This window comes from Pogona vitticeps, chromosome 6 (assembly GCF_051106095.1).
Source record: "Pogona vitticeps strain Pit_001003342236 chromosome 6, PviZW2.1, whole genome shotgun sequence".
NCBI lineage: Eukaryota > Metazoa > Chordata > Lepidosauria > Squamata > Agamidae > Pogona > Pogona vitticeps.
This window is the reverse complement of record NC_135788.1, coordinates 99,517,598-99,533,409: the sequence shown is the minus strand read 5'-3', so window position 1 is coordinate 99,533,409 and position 15,812 is coordinate 99,517,598. Positions and strand designations below refer to the sequence as shown.

Here is a 15,812-nt window from a genome sequence, read left to right as displayed (position 1 = left end):
GAGAGTTTCAGAATCCTTCGGTGCTAACGTCTGGCTTCCATGGGGCTATTTCTCTGAAAATTCCCTGCCTGTCTCATCAACTGTCTGAAAGCAAAATGTAGGTTATGATATCCTACAGTAATGCGTTTGTTAGCTGGGGATGAGGCAGATGTCGGTGGCTGTCTGCCACGTCCAACCCAGGCCTACAAATGTCAGTAGATTGTTTATGCTCTGTGTATCCACATGGACTAGGCACAGTGCTTGACTGCCCACCCTCTCACCCCCATGTAAGGAGTGCAAATTAAAGGGGAAGGCTGTGAATTCTTTAATATTCCTGGTCCCCCCCCTCTGTTTTCTGTTCTAGTTGGTTCTTGCCTTTTTAATTTTTTTCTTCCCTTCCACCAGCACCATTCTTGTCTGTTGGATGCAATGGGAATGAATAGATTACGTAGCCCATGTCTGTTTCCGTGTTGTTTTTTAATATTTTAATAATAGGGATGGTGTAGTTATGATAATATATTTGTTTCTCTACACAGCCATGCAGCAGGTCTTGGACAACCTCAGCGATCTTCCCAACTCTATGGGAGCTGGAGATCTGGATCTCATCTTTCTCCGTGGCCTCATGGAGAGTCCAATAGTAAGATCATTGGCTAAGGTACAGTTAAATGGGGTAGTTGGGTAAGGGACAGTAGCCGAACAGAACCTGCATCTTCAGCTCCATCCACTTCTGCTACATTGCTTACACCTTGGTTGTAATGAATAATTTGCTATAATAGCTAAATAACAATATAGCAATAATTTGCTAAATAGTTCAGCTGACCACCTAGTCTACACTCCCTTTCTTTCTTTCCCTTTCTCCCAGAGGGAATTGCTGCTGCTTATACCCATATCTAAAATTCCACTGATTTATGTACAGTTCTTGCGTGCCTGCACAAATACACAAATACTCTTTTCCCATCCATTAAGGTCTAGCTAGCCCAGAACTGGTTTTCTGTCTTGGGAGGTGTGACAGTTATTGTATTTTCCAGGACAATAGTTGAGCAAGGCCTGCCAAAGCTTAGCTGCAAGATCTGTCCTTATTGTTGAGTACTATAGCTTGGATGCACTAACTTATTGGTTGAAATCCTATTGCTTAGCATAATAAGTTACATGAGTAGGCCCATTGAATCATTGGGGATTTGGTGAGTCTCCTCCCCTATCGGTTCCATTGATTCAAATAGCCCTATTCTAGTTACATGCTAAAGTGAAGCCACAACTTGAATAGACCCATTTGAATCAATGGGACTTACAGAGGGGTTGATGCATCAAATCCCCACTGTTTCAGTGGGCCTACTGTCGTGCATTTTATGCTTAGCAAAAATATTTCAGCCATTTTTAAAAAAATCATTTTGGGTGGGTTTTTTTTAGTAATTTGTGAGCCATTGAGAGAAAGATGGCATGTAAATGAAATTGGATACGTGCCAAGTGCTTTTCTTAGAAACCAAGGCCTGGAGGGGGACCCAGTTCAAGATAGAGGCACAGATTCCTGGCGGCTCAAGTTTCCTTGGATCATTTTTCAACAAGGGGTGAGATTAGCAGATAAGATGCTTAGAAGAAACAATCCAGAGGCAGGTGCTGCTTCCCGATATCATCTGAGGCAGTTAGTTACCTCACTCTGTCTTAGAGAAACGGAAACCATGGGTGAATCCAGCCCTCCTGGGATCCCAGTTTGTTCCTCTGGATTTCCCCAGAGGGCCACATCCCATTTTCCATGATACTATGTTTTGGTTATTTTCCAGCTTTTAGATAGGTTATCTTGTCTCCATTTTGAACAGTGGAAGCACCCTTCCCAAGTCTTAGTTAATGGCAGTAAGCACTATAAGCTGAAATGTGTTGGTCCTAATTTTTGCTCTGCATTCACCATTGGAAGGCAGAGCTGAGCTCCCTCTAGAACCTCTCTGAAACTGAATTCAACCCTTAGCTTGGAAGACGTTCTCTCCTCTTGTTTCATCTAATGGCAAGACTGGCCTTACCCATTAGTATGCTCTCCATCTCATGTTGCAGTGTTTTTGTTGTTGTTGTTGTTAAAACCATTGCACATCACACATCAACTGATAATCATCCTCCTCTGCCTCAACTGTTCTCTGGTTTTATGTATTATCTGCTGTCCTCTGCTGTTGTATGTGTTCTTAGTTTTCTGTTCTTTGTTGTGTTGATTGATTTTTTCATTATAGGTCACCTTGAGTGTCTGAAATTGAAGCAGAATACCAGAAAAGAAATTGTCTTATCCATTTGGTGTGTTTAAAAGATATGTACACTACTCTTCACTGCATCCAGAGTAGTTGATAAACAACAGGATAATAATTTTGTTTCTATAATGATCTTAATCATTATAATTAGTTATCCTTCAAATGAGACCATAGGTGAAACATTTAATGCTACACCAATTAGATGGGAATAGCTCAGTGAGACTTCCTTTTGAATATATAGATATTTGGATTGCACTGTCAATTCCACTGCATTGCAGCTATTTTCCTTTAAGGTTCTTTCCTCTATTTGAAACAATACAGTGGACCCTTGACTTACAGACGGCTTGACTTACAGACTTTTTGAGTTACAGACTTCTCTGGCCGCAAAATTTAGGTTTGACTTGCAGCCTGAGAATTGACTTACAGACCAGAAAAAAACCAAAATGGAACAAAAACGGCCTGTTATGGGATTAAGCGGTTTTCAATGCACTGTAGGTCAATGGAGACTTGACCTACAGACTTTTTGACTTGAGAACCGCCTTCCAATACGGATTAAGTTCTCAAGTCAAGACCCCACTGTACCAATGTGAAGCTTAAGCTTTTCTGAAGTGTGCTCACATTCTTCCTTTTTCTGTGTGGATGGTACCATTTTGGCTAAATACAGATCTGTACCTGGAGAATAAGTTTGGAATTAATGCAGAGCAGGAGTGAGAAATCTTTGAGCTTCCACATATTTTGGCCTACCACCCTCTCCTTCCATCCTATCCAGCATGGTTCATGGTAAGGAAATGTGGAAATGGGAGTTGAAAACATTGGAAAATCAGATGTTCCTCATCCCTGGTTTATGGGATAATGGAAAAAGATTTATCCATCAAAATTATAAATAATGCTTAGTTTTTGATTCTGTTGAGCATCTTGGTCCACAAACAGGTGGGTCCATGGATCGTTTGGCTCCAGGTGTATGGAGAGGCAGAGCTTGAATAATTACCTTTCTGGATATAGTTCCCAACACCCTAATAGATCCATTGTGCTCAGGATGGTGTTGTTACTCTGCAGAACTTGGAAAATGATGAGAGGTAGGGTTTGGCTCCCAGTCTCCTTCATCCAGCATGGGTGTCGGCCACAGTGGCCAAGAAATTGGAGAATTATATTGGAAAGCAGTATTTTTTCAGGCTCTGCAAGGAAGCAAGAGAACTATTTATTGCAGAGTTTCTAGTAAAATTCCTTTTGCTATGCAGTAGAAATATAGAGACCCACAGAGGAGAATAGCTGCAAGTTTCTCAAATTGCACTTCTTTCTCATTAACGGGCACTTAATAACTCACTCTGAGACATTTGCAGGAGAAAGAATAAAGACATTTATTTGTGTGCAGTTCCTTGAAGTTACAGACTTGTGCATACTGCTTTCTTTACTGCACATATACTGAGCAACCGACTGAACAGACCAACTAGTACTTCATACAATTTGGAGACGACAATTCTGTTAATGCAGCCTAAAATAACTAAAAGGCATTGGCTTTTTTTTTGGAGTTTCATCGCTTTGTTGGCATATATTCACTTGTGATCTACAACAGTTCCAAGATCTTTCTTACATGTAGTATCACTGAGCCAAGTATCCCTCATTTTGTAACTTTACATTTGGTTTCTCTTTTTTGGGGGTGTAGAACTTTGCACTTATTCCTATAAAATTGCATTCTGTTGTTTTCAGTCCAATGCTTGAGCATATCAAGATCTTTTTAAAATCTGTTTCTGTCTTCCAGGGTATTAATTTTTCCATCTAATTTTGTGTCATTTGCAAATTTGATAAGCATTCCCTGAACTCTCTCATCCAAGTCATTAATAAAAATGTTGAAGGCACTGGGCCCAGAACTGAGTCTTGTGGTATCCCATTTACCGTATTTCTTCCTTTTTTGAGAAGGAGCCATTGATAAGCACTCCTTGAATACAGTTTTGTAACCACCTGTGTATCCACCTGATATTTGTTCAATTCAATTCACACCTAGCTTGTTAATAAGAATATCATAGGGCATTTTGTCAAAAGCTCTGCTGAAATCAACGTATATTACAACTGCAGCATTCCCACCATCCACGAGGGAAGTTACCTGATCAAAAAATGAGATAAGATTATTCTTGCAGGATTTGTACTTAACAAATCTGTGTTGGCTTCTAGAATTACTGCAGTGTTTCCAAGATATTTGCAGAGTGACCACTTTATAATCTGCTCCAGATTTTTAACATGAGCCGTGGTTTCCTTTATATTGAAACGCGACACACAAATATCTGTAAGCCTTAATTTGTTCTCTCATGCTCATCAATTAACCACTTATAGATCCTGAGCCTCTGAGCAAACACTAAAACTTTGATCTTTCAGTAATTTATTTGTAGCATTTCCTCTTTACAGTATTGTGCGAGAGCGCTTTATGAATGTAGTTATATATATATGTATATAGATGTTTTTAGTGCTTTTAGATTGATTTTATGTTTCCTAATTTAAATAATGCTGCTTACTTTTGCTGGTAAACGACCATAATAAAACATTTATTATTATTATCTGCTCCAGAATTTTCCCGGGGACTGACTAGTTTTCAGTTCCCAGGATCCTCCTTTTTGCCATTTTTGAAGATAAAGACAACATTAGCTCACTTTCAGGCATCTGGCACTTCACCCATCCTCCCTGATTTCAAGAAAATGATAAGACATTAGTTCTGATAATAATAATAATAATAATAATAATAATAATAATAATAATAATAATAATAATAATAATAATAATAATAATAATAATAATAATAATAATAATACCTAGTTGATTTAAAAAGATACATTTCATTAAATTACAATTTTGTTTCTTTATCCATATCTACATTTATCTATTCATTTAATTAAATAGATTTATTTAAATAAATAAATAATAAAAAAAATACTTCAGTTTATTTGTATTTCTCTGTCTAAGATGCTCACACTCACAAGGGTTGTGAATCAGTTGCCAGCTAAGCATTTTCGGCTTTGGCTTCCATTAGCCCCAGCCACCATAATCAACAGTGGTCAAAAATTATGGGAGTTGTGGTCCAAAACATCTGAGAAGCCTCAGCTTGCCTACCCCTGGTTAAGCCAAATTAGTCAAAATGTGTGGATGGTATTCTATATGTTGTGAGGGGGGAGGTATTTGCCTGTTTTAACTTTACCAGAAACCACTTGGAAGAGTTGGAAATCAGGAGCAATAAGACAGGCCAGTTAACCCTTTCACCTACATTTTTTCAATCTAGAACCTACCCTCATAGCTTCTTTTCTTCTTGAGAGAAAAATGTTGTGGCCCATATCTCTGTCCCCTCACACCATCCAAATATGGGAAACAGATGTGTTTTGAATAGGGAAATAGCAGGAAGGGAGAGGGGTTAAGTAGCCTGCAGGGTGGGGGAACGGGGAACTGGGAGTTGCAGTGCTAACCAAACCCCTCAACTTTTATCTGCTCCATCCTGTGGGGCACTCTTCCCCAACCTGTTTTCAGCTAAAAAGTCATGAGATTGTTCCTTTCATTGGATCGTGAGTTGCCCACAGGAACCTGTGCATATTACAAAGTATAATCTGTTCCATGGATTCAGGATCCAAACTGACAAAGTACATCGGATCGGTCCTGATTTGCATGGCCTCCCCTCCCTGCAACTAGTGAGGTCCAGGAAAAGGAACTCTCTAAGAGCTATAATTGAAAAAATATAACCCTCTTTCTGCCAAAAAATATCAATGCTGGCTTGGAATACAAAAATGGGTTCCGGAAACAAGACCTGACTCATAAAGCTTCCCTGCCACCCCGCCACTCCTTTCTTCCTGCTGACTCCACTGGTAATGCCAAGCTTCTGCTTGAGAGTCTATTATTTTTAGCTCCTTCTCTTTTGTGTCTGCCTCTCCTTCCTTGAGGCTCATCTGAAGCAGCTATTCATCTCTTTCAGAGCAAGGACCTGTTTGAGTTCTGGCTGTGCTCCACTGAAGGCCAGGGAAAGCCTCTAATTTGTTTGAGTATACTCTTTATAGTATGTTTGAGCAAGCATCCTGTGTCTTGTGTGTGTCTAATAGTTCAAATCCCTTTTCTTCATGTTGTCTGTTGTGTACCTCCTACTCTTTATTCTTCTTCTCACATTGAAAAGCATTGATCGATTTCTGCAGGCTCAGCCCACACTCCTGATTGTGGCTATATGTTTTGGATCATCTGTGTAAGCCCATATGTTCATTTTATTTCATTTTAGGTTCATGATCTTGCATTCTCAGAGAATTTATAGAAGACTCCCAACAGTCTGCATTGCCTTTAGCTCTCCAACACCCCGGGTTATGGCTGATCACAAGACCGAATTGGAAGGGTGAAGGGTTAGCGGGGGCTTTGTTTGTTTATGTGTGCCTCTCTAATCCACGCCTCCCATTCGCCCTTTCACTACCCTGCCCGTCCGCCTGCCTCCCTCTATTTCTCCCTGCAGGCCCACGAGCGTCTGGAAGAGACAAAGCTGGAAGCCGTGAGAGACAACAATTTAGAGCTGGTCCAGGAGATCCTTAAAGACATCACTCGCATCGCCCAGCAAGATAGCACGGCTGCAGAATTGGCCCGCATCCTCCAGGAACCGCACTTCCAGGTAGAAGATGACTCCTTCCCAAGAGGGTGGAGGATACAAGGAAGGGAGAGAGGGATAAGAAAAAATGGGAAACCTGCCCAGATTTATGGAAAACATTTATGCTGCTTTGACTGTAAATCTGGGTTTTGCATGAGGTGTGTTTACCATTGGCCTGGTCTGCTTTTGGAGTGTAGCTGTCAGTAAAATAAGTGTGTGTGTGTGTGTGTGTGTGTGTGTGTGTGTGTGTGTGTGTGTGTGTGTGTGTGTGTGTGTGTGTGTGTGTGTGTGTGTGTGTGTGTGTGTGTGTGTGTGTGTGTGTGTGTGTGTGAGAGAGAGAGAGAGAGAGAGAGAGAGAGAGAGAGAGAGAGAGAGAGAGAGGAGAATGCTTTGCACAAATAGTGGAGAGCATTCTTTGTCTCTTTATTCAAAATGAGAAATCTGAGGATTTGTCCAATTGAGTGATGGCGGTGGGGAATGAGTTATAATTTGGGAAATGATGTTCTTTGTACCAATCTAGTAGGGTCTTGTTCAGCCAAACAACACTAATGTGTGGGGTTTGTTATGGATCTGGCCCCATTGCACCTTTTTTTCAGCGGTCTGGGCATTTGTTTGTTGCTATGAATCATTTAATAACATTGTGATTCTATCCATCTTTCTCTAATGAGAAACGTAAGTTTGCATGCAGCAGGTAGCTGTCTCCCGTCAAGGTGCCGATGCTCTTATGATTCATTGTTTTCAGTACAGTTTTCAGCTGATTTAGCTTGAAATGCTGTATACATATAAGATCTTCATTCTGTTTATGCTGTTGTGTGTACCTTCGTAGGACGTTTGCTGGTTGTTGGCACATAAAGAGAGGGTTAGCTGAAGAATGAGGTTTCATTTTGCTTTTTGTATTAAGCTTGGCTGTATTGCTGTTAGGTTATCTTTTGGGGGGGGGGGTTATGGTTTTTTTTCTGTATTGGTTTTTACAATAATGTTACCCATCCTAAGCCTTTGAGTTGGGGTGGGTTATTAATGTTCTCATCTTTCATACGTTTTTGGCATACATATGTGACGGATAGGTTGGAATTTGATTTTAATTTGTGTTTATGAAATCTGCACTTCCCAAAGCTAACTACAGACTGGTTGCTATTTTCATCTGAATACGTTTAAAAAAAAAACACACAAAAATCACACGTTTAAAATCTCCAAAAATAAAATTTTTAAAGCTCTCCATTGGAAAATTGCTTTAAAACACTTGTGTTTGTGAAAGAGCATGAAAAAATATGAATAAAAGTTTGAACATTTTAAAGAAATGAGTACGAAAGTACTGACAAAGATCACTACAAGTGTGTGTGTGTTTGGGTTGGGGAGGAATTAAAGTCTAGTACAGAAACAAGACAGAACAAACTTTGAAGCTAGGAAAATTGAGTAAAATCAAGCATGACAGATTCACTCATCCCTAACTGTGAACAAAGTGCTGTTCAGTTCTTGCTTTGGTCTGGCTTCCCAATAACTTGGGAAGAGATATGTTTTTTGCAGCATGGTGGTTTGACACAGGTATAGATTAAACCTTGACGTATCTGACTGTTTTTCTCTTTTGTACTGCTTTCGGGCAATGCAAGAAGTTTATGATGAGGATGTGGTTATATGGCATAAAAGGAATTCAGGAAAAGGAAATGTCACATTCTAAAAAAATGGATTTATAACCTTCTGGTCTGATTTTTCCCCAAGAGTCCCAGATATACAGTGCATGCTGCTCAGATTGGGATTGGGGTTGTCACTTATTCATAGCACCCAAAGAGGAATGCATCACTTAGAAAGAAGATGCAGATATGCATTAAGATGTATGTGTGCTAATTTATAGATGTAGATGTAAATTTCAAGAGTCATATAAAAATATAAGACACTTTACAATAGTAAGAAAAAAAACTAAATAACTGGCCTTGTGTCCCTGCTCTTTCAGCTGTCCAGCATGCTATCTTTGTTTAGGTAAATTCAATATCACTACTGTCCCTTCTCATGGTTCTTTATCTTAAAATGAGCATGAACTGGACAGTCCTTCAAACTGAAAAATATCCTCTATAAAAGAAAGGCACATGACCCTCTTATGGTCTGTATTTTGGGTGGGTGGTGGAAAGTAAGTCCTGGATTGCTGCTTGAACACAGAGATTGCAATGGGGTGAACAACATTGTGGCCCTCCACATGTTTTTGGACTGCTGTTCCTATCAGCTTCAGCCAGCAAAGCCAATGACGGGAGTACATTTCGCTCACCCTGCCCAACAAGCAGAAATAAATCAACAAAAGAACCAAAGTAATTTGGGTCAGGCTTGAAACTTCCAGCAGGAGTGGGGCTACTGCAAACTCTGCAGGAAGCCGCTGAACATCGAAGGTATGGAGAGGAGGCTGATGTTGTTGCACAAAGAAACCTTTATTAAATGGTCAGGACCGGTGGCCTTTGGTTGTATGAGCTCCAAGGTTAAGGCATTCTGGACAACATGCCTCTTGGAGAGTCTCCTCTTTGTCTTATTTTAGTAAAGCCCTGCTAGTCTTACCAGGAACAGTAAAAGCAGCAGCACTGGAAGGCTTCTAGTCACTAAGTAAAAATTCTACCAATTAGGTAGTGTAAATTAGGATATCTGAGGTGGGAGCATAGGCATGTCATGTCCCTCTTTACCACAACAGGTGACTCTTTCAGATGTTGATCTAGAACCGTGGTTCCCAACCTTGGGTAACCCAGGTGTTCTTGGATTGCAATTCCCAGAAGCCGTCACCACCAGTTGTGCTGGCTCTGGATATCTGGGAATTGCAATTCAAGAACGCTTGGGTTACTCAAGGTTGGGAAGCACTACTTTAGAGCAATGATTCCCAACCTTGGGTAACCCAGATGTTCTTGGACTAAAACTCGTAGAACACCACTAGCTGTGCTGGTCAGGAGTTGTAATCTAAGAACATCTGGAGACCCAGGATTGTCCTGATCTAAAAATATTTTCCAGAAGAATGGGAAGGATGCCCAAATTGGGGAAATTATCTGATCTTCTGCGAATTACAGTCTCCTCTTTCACTCCTTTCTCAGTCTCTCTTGGAAACCCACGATTCTGTTGCCTCCAAAAGCTACGAGACTCCACCACCCAGTCCTGTCCTGGACCCCATGTTCAACAACCAGCCAGTGCCACCAGATGCAGTGCGCATGGTGGGGATCCGTAAGACCGCCGGGGAACACCTGGTGAGCAAGCTTCTTCCCAATGCTATTGGCTTGGATGTATATTTTTTTAATAACTGAGTATTCAGTAGAACTGTAGCAGAAAACATTGATTGATGGAGTAGTTTCAGTGTACATAGTGAGTAGAAAATAACATAAAGAGATGCTCCTTCTCAAGGAGTGTTCCATTTGGCTTTCACAGTGCATGGGGAACAATAGGGTCAGGTGGAAGAGCAAAAATAACAACCATTAATATGAGCAAATACAGTTGCTTTTATTTTTTTCAGAGGGGTAGGTATGTTCGTCTGTTGAAGGAAACCCAATAAATAGATTTGTGGCACCTTAAATGATATATGTTTTATCTGGCATATGCTTTGGTAGACTGAAGCTGACTTCTTCAAAGCCTAAACCAGTTTACTCCAGAGTCCAGACTATTACACTTGAAGAAGTAGGCTACAAGTTTATGCTAAATAAAAATCCCAAGTCTTCTAAGATTTCACAAACGTCTTAGTTATTTTTACATTGACTTGGAAGATTTTGATAAAGACTGACATCAGCTAGAAAATTCATTTGAGGCTGATTGAAATTTGGGATGGGGGAAAATGCCCCTTGATTGAATCAGATTCCCTGGAATGAAGCAGAGGTACCCTCCCCTGTGTCAAGAAATAGTTTGTCTCACTTCTGAGCCAAAGTGGGTTTTGTGGAGTGCAAGTAGCAACCAGGTTAAGGGGAAGGAGAAAGAAAATGGGAAGAGACTGAAAGTTTAAGGAGTGGGTGAAGTATTGGCGCCTGTCTGGGTAAGAAAAATCAAAAGAAAAATGGATGCCAAGGATTTTTCCCCCCTTGCAGCAGTCTGATGTGCAGTTTTTGGGTGTGGTGCAGCTGGGGAGGGAAAGGATGTACTTTCCTTTCCCACGTGCTGTGGCTGTGATAAAAATTCCCCACAAATATGTACATGTGCCTGCTAGCCATTGAAAAACTTGCTGTGCACATGACATGCTTAGCATAATGTCTTGTTTGTCTTGGTAAACAATTCCTTTCCCATAATTTATCTAGATTAAAGAACCTGGCTTTCTTGGTGCAGGATTACCCTGCTTTTGTGTGTACATTTCAGAGTGAAGTTGGGAGAGGTGACTTTAGCACAGAGAATAATGGTATAAATATATCATGCTTCCCCACCATTCCCCAGTAATTTGAAGTGACTGATTGGTATTTATATCCATATAATTAACATGTTGTGCTCCATAGTTTTATTAAGGTGAAAACTGCCAAACTGCAATTAGAAGGCATTCTACTTAATGTTACAGATGTAAAGCTTTTCCTTTTTAAGGAGATAGCATTCTAGCATTGTAAATCTAGAGTGCATACAGATTTGGGTTTCTCTCAGCAGGGGTTTACTCTGGAAGAATGTTTACAACATTTTGTTCAAAGCATGAAGTTTTTGTCTGCACTGTTTGTTCAAGGAGAAGTTAGTTCTAAGAGTCTGTTGCAGAAACTGTGTACACAGCACTGACTGGCTGATGCCTGTGACATCATACCTTCCCCATCCTGAGACCAGTTTTCCAAATCTCTTTGTGGATGATATTTTTTTTCAAAACAGCATCTAATCCATGAAAGAGGGGGACCTATGTCCTTCATATGTCAGTGACACCTGCCCCCCCCATTCCTATGGTCTGTGACCACTGGCCATGTTGAATGGAGTTGATGGGAGCTGAAGGTAAACAAGTTCTGGAGGAACCACAGGTTTTTCAAACCCCTGATAGTATAAATGAATGAATATGCAAGTATGATACTTAGACAAACCTGGTGGGTTCCACGCCTTTCCCTCTTAGCCTTTTCCAAGTCTCATATTTACTACACATAATTGGAAAACATTTCACACCTCACTGCATAGGACACAACCTGGGATGATAAATGACAGAAAAACTATTCTTCTCATAGTTTGCAGGGGAATGCAGTGAACGTCAATAATGCATACTAGATCTTTCTCATCATACCTAGTTATCAAATGTGAATAACTCCTCCACCCTTACTCCTTCTTTGCTTCTTTTCCCTTAGGGTGTGACATTCCGGGTAGAACGTGGCGAGCTGGTCATTGCACGAATCCTGCATGGGGGCATGATTGACCAGCAGGGGTTGCTTCATGTAGGTGACATTATCAAGGAAGTGAATGGGCAAGAAGTAGGTAGTGACCCACGTGCACTCCAGGAGGTGTTAAAAAATGCCAGTGGAAGTGTTGTGCTCAAGATCCTGCCCAGCTACCAGGAGCCCCACCCGCCACGGCAGGTAGGAGACATTCCTTGTAACAAGTGTTTTCACCTTGTCTCCCAAATATGGTGTTGCTAATTGCTACCCATACCTTTTACTACAGCAAAAGTAGAATATGTTCTTTGTCTATAACTGAAAGGAATATATTCTTCATCCACCTGTTTCTCTACAATAGGGTGGACAACATACATCTAGCAGATTGCATCTGGCCTTGTTTGGACATTTTTGCTTCATTTACATTACCTCTTTCTCCCCACCATTCCTGGATTGATTGATTGATTGATTGATTGATTGATTGATGTACTTTTTCCCCATTGCTTCCTCAGAAAGATTTTCTTCCAAAAATCATTTTTGTTATCTTGTAATAATATTAGGACTGTCAACCAATTAATAGATTCATGATCAGTTTATCATTCGTCTTTCAATGAATGTATATTGGTGAAAATGTCAATATTGGTGCTTTTTTTATCCAGCTATGGCGAGAAATTGAAGGGACGTGGTGGCGCTGCGGGCTAAACCGCAGAAGCCTGTGCTGCAGGGTCAGAAGACCAGCAGTCATAAGATCGAATCCATGCGACGGAGTGAGCTCCCGTCACTTTGTCCCAGCTCCCGCCAACCTAGTGGTTCGAAAGCATGCAAATGCAAGTAGATAAATAGGGACCACCTTGGTGGGAAGGTAACAGCATTCCGTGTCTAAGTCGCACTGGCCATGTGACCACGGAAGATTGTCTTCGGACAAAACGCTGTCTCTATGGCTTGGAAACGGGGATGAGCACCGCCCCCAGTGGAACACGACTGGACAAAAAAAAATTATCAAGGGGAATCTTTACCTTTACCTTTATGGCGAGAAATGTATGATAGTTTATGCTTCAGTAATGCAAGCCATTTCTTCTTGTTAGCAGAAAGGACTATCTTTAACCTCTTCTTTGTCATACACGGTCACAGAAACTCATCTAGAATTGAAATAGTCTCCAGCAATAAACAGATGTCTCATCAGTTTGTAGCCCTACAAATTCTAAGTTAATCAGTGCAATCTTAAGTTAATTAATTGACAGATTTGAACCAGTTGCTGGTTAAACTGATTAAAGCAAAGCCACATTGGCCCTTTTTTTAAAACTTGCCTTTGTTCCTGTTTGCTAGAAGGATGGAATAAAAACAAAACAAAACAAAATAATGACATATATTAACAATATTCCCATTTTGCATAGCTAAGCCCACAATTTTTTTAAAACCATATACAGAGTATTAGACTATGAGGAATCTCCAGAAAAGACTCCATAAATATGGATCAACTTGTTTTTCTATGTGCCCTTGGCTGGCTTTTCTCCCACACATCCTTGGCACCAATGGCATGCCATCTGGATAAAAACTGACAGTCTCAACTGGGGATAGTCTGTAGGGCAAGAAGGTAATAGAGTGGAATGAAGCAGAAATCCAAAGTCAGCACCTTGATCAGCACCCTGTGGGAACTACAGATAAGCTTGCATTAGCCAGTCCCACCTAGGACAAGGAGATGCGGGACCTGGCAATCTTACTCTAGCAGTAGCCTGCTAAGTAACAGGGGCTGAAACAATCCTTTTTTTTTTTAAAGGCTGAACTGCATACAGCTTAGGCCTCTGGTGGAGCTTACCTGGATGGACTGTATAGAATCTGTAAAATATTTTTCTGCTTTAAAAAAAAAATAAAAACCCTTTGGGAATAGTGGGTCAACCATTTTTTAAAAAACCTCTTTACTCTGTTTACAATTATAGTGGAATCAACACACGGCTTTGATCTCAGGTTTCTGGTCTTTCTGAATAGAAGACTGGAGAAAGCTGTGGCAGATGAAACCCAGTTTTAATGGACTGAGTTCTTGGAGAAGTGAACTCATTAAATTACAGAATATCCTGATTGGCAGATCTCAGATGGGAGTGATTTAAGCATTTTCCTATTTGAGGCAAAGGACAAGGTGGCTACCCCTTCTCATTCGATGTACAAAAGCCAACTGGATTGGTTGCTGAGTCTCACTTCAGTGCTGGTGACAAGACAGTCTCCTCTACCTCAGTAGTTCTCAACCTTGTGTCCCCAGATCTTCTGGGACTGCAACTCCCAGAAATCCTAGCCACCATAGTTAGAGGTGAAGGCTTCCGGGAGTTTTAATCCAGGAACATCTGCAGACCCAAGGTTGGGAACCATTGCTGTGCTGCACCCTATGGAAGCCAGCTGTGTTGGAAGTCAGGTCCCTGTTCTTTAACACTTTGACTCACTTTTTCTGCTCAGAAGCCAAAGTTCTTACACCAGCTGCTTTCCCAAAAAATATTTGCTACCTGAGAAAACTACCTCACGTTTCTCCAACTGGTCCTTCTTTCCAGCAAATACGCAAGCGGGAACTTAGCTATCCAATAGATTTTTCTCATTTCCAAATATTATTCAGCTCTTCATAGTTTAAACATAGCTGCAAATTTAAATGGACATTTGGAGAAAACCAACACCTTTCAATCCATCTTTTTTAGGGGGTGGGGGGGAACCACTGTTCATAGCTTAATGTGAAAATAGAATGAAATAATGGGTAAAAACACATGAAAGTAACACACAAGCCATCAGCATTATTTGTTCATTTAATTTCTTCAAACTGAAGCTGAACGTTGTAACTCCTCCTCTGTTGGCGGGTGATGAATAGGAGAGAGAGAAAATTTTGCTGCCTCAGCCTGTCCTTGTGACAATGTCCCCATAACCCAGCTCCTCTGTTGCTGAGCTGCTTTTCTCTTCTGCTCCATCACACTCACCCCTTTCTTGCATCATGCGGGAAGGTTCAAAAGTGAGTGAATGCTTGGGTGGTTTGGGCAAAGCAGCGTAAGAATTTAATAAGCAGATGTCAACTCAATTACATGTGGCCCACTCATGGTCCCCTGAACATGGGGGAAAAAAAGCCCTGTGGACTTGTGTCATATACTGCTTTGGTAACCCGGTTCTCAGGGAGCCCCAAATCGCCACAAGCATTTTCTTCTACTCAGGACTCATTGCTTTTACCTCAGCTGCTCCTCATGGGCTTCAACCCATTTGGTTCTCACTTCTCAGGGAACACCAGTTCTGCTTTCTTTGGTCCCCTTCTTTTGAATGATATGAGGAAAAAATAGAATCAATTTTTATTTATTTTATTTATTCTATTTATATCCCGCCTATCTGGTCTTGCGACCACTCTAGGCGGCTTACAAACACATTAAACAACAAATAAAAATATAACAAAAAGAAATTATTATATCAAATAGCAGTACTTCAAGATGGAGAGGAAAAAAAGGAGAAGAGGAAAGAATCAAATATTAACTGGCGGGAAAGCTTATTACCTCATAAGCGGAACTGGCCAGAGATATTCTGGCATCTGACAACTTCCCTCCCCCATATATAGAAGCTAGCTTTGCAGTTGTATTTTTACCCCTCAACACTGGCTAAGAGTGTCCTCCAGCTTACCTCATGCAGCAGGGTAGTTTGGGGGGTTGAGGACAAGCTATGTGGTATCTGCTACTGTTGCTTCACTCAGCCTAAGGCTACCCTCACGTTGGCCTTTGTACCTCTCTCACA

General features: G+C 40.8%; 1 protein-coding gene across 2 annotated transcripts in view; it reads left to right on the top strand.

Moving 5' to 3' along the window:
• The window catches only part of MPP2 (MAGUK p55 scaffold protein 2), a 67,845-nt gene that overhangs the window by 35,815 nt on the left and 16,218 nt on the right, over positions 1-15,812 (top strand). The window contains exons 3-6 of one of the 2 annotated variants that reach the window (XM_020794073.3): positions 516-616; positions 6,673-6,825; positions 9,861-10,010; positions 12,045-12,272. In XM_020794073.3, coding sequence (XP_020649732.1) covers positions 516-616; positions 6,673-6,825; positions 9,861-10,010; positions 12,045-12,272 — 632 coding nt within the window. Of the gene's footprint in view, positions 1-515; positions 635-6,672; positions 6,826-9,860; positions 10,011-12,044; positions 12,273-15,812 lie in introns of both variants that reach the window. The other variant, XM_020794071.3, reaches the window with a different exon arrangement.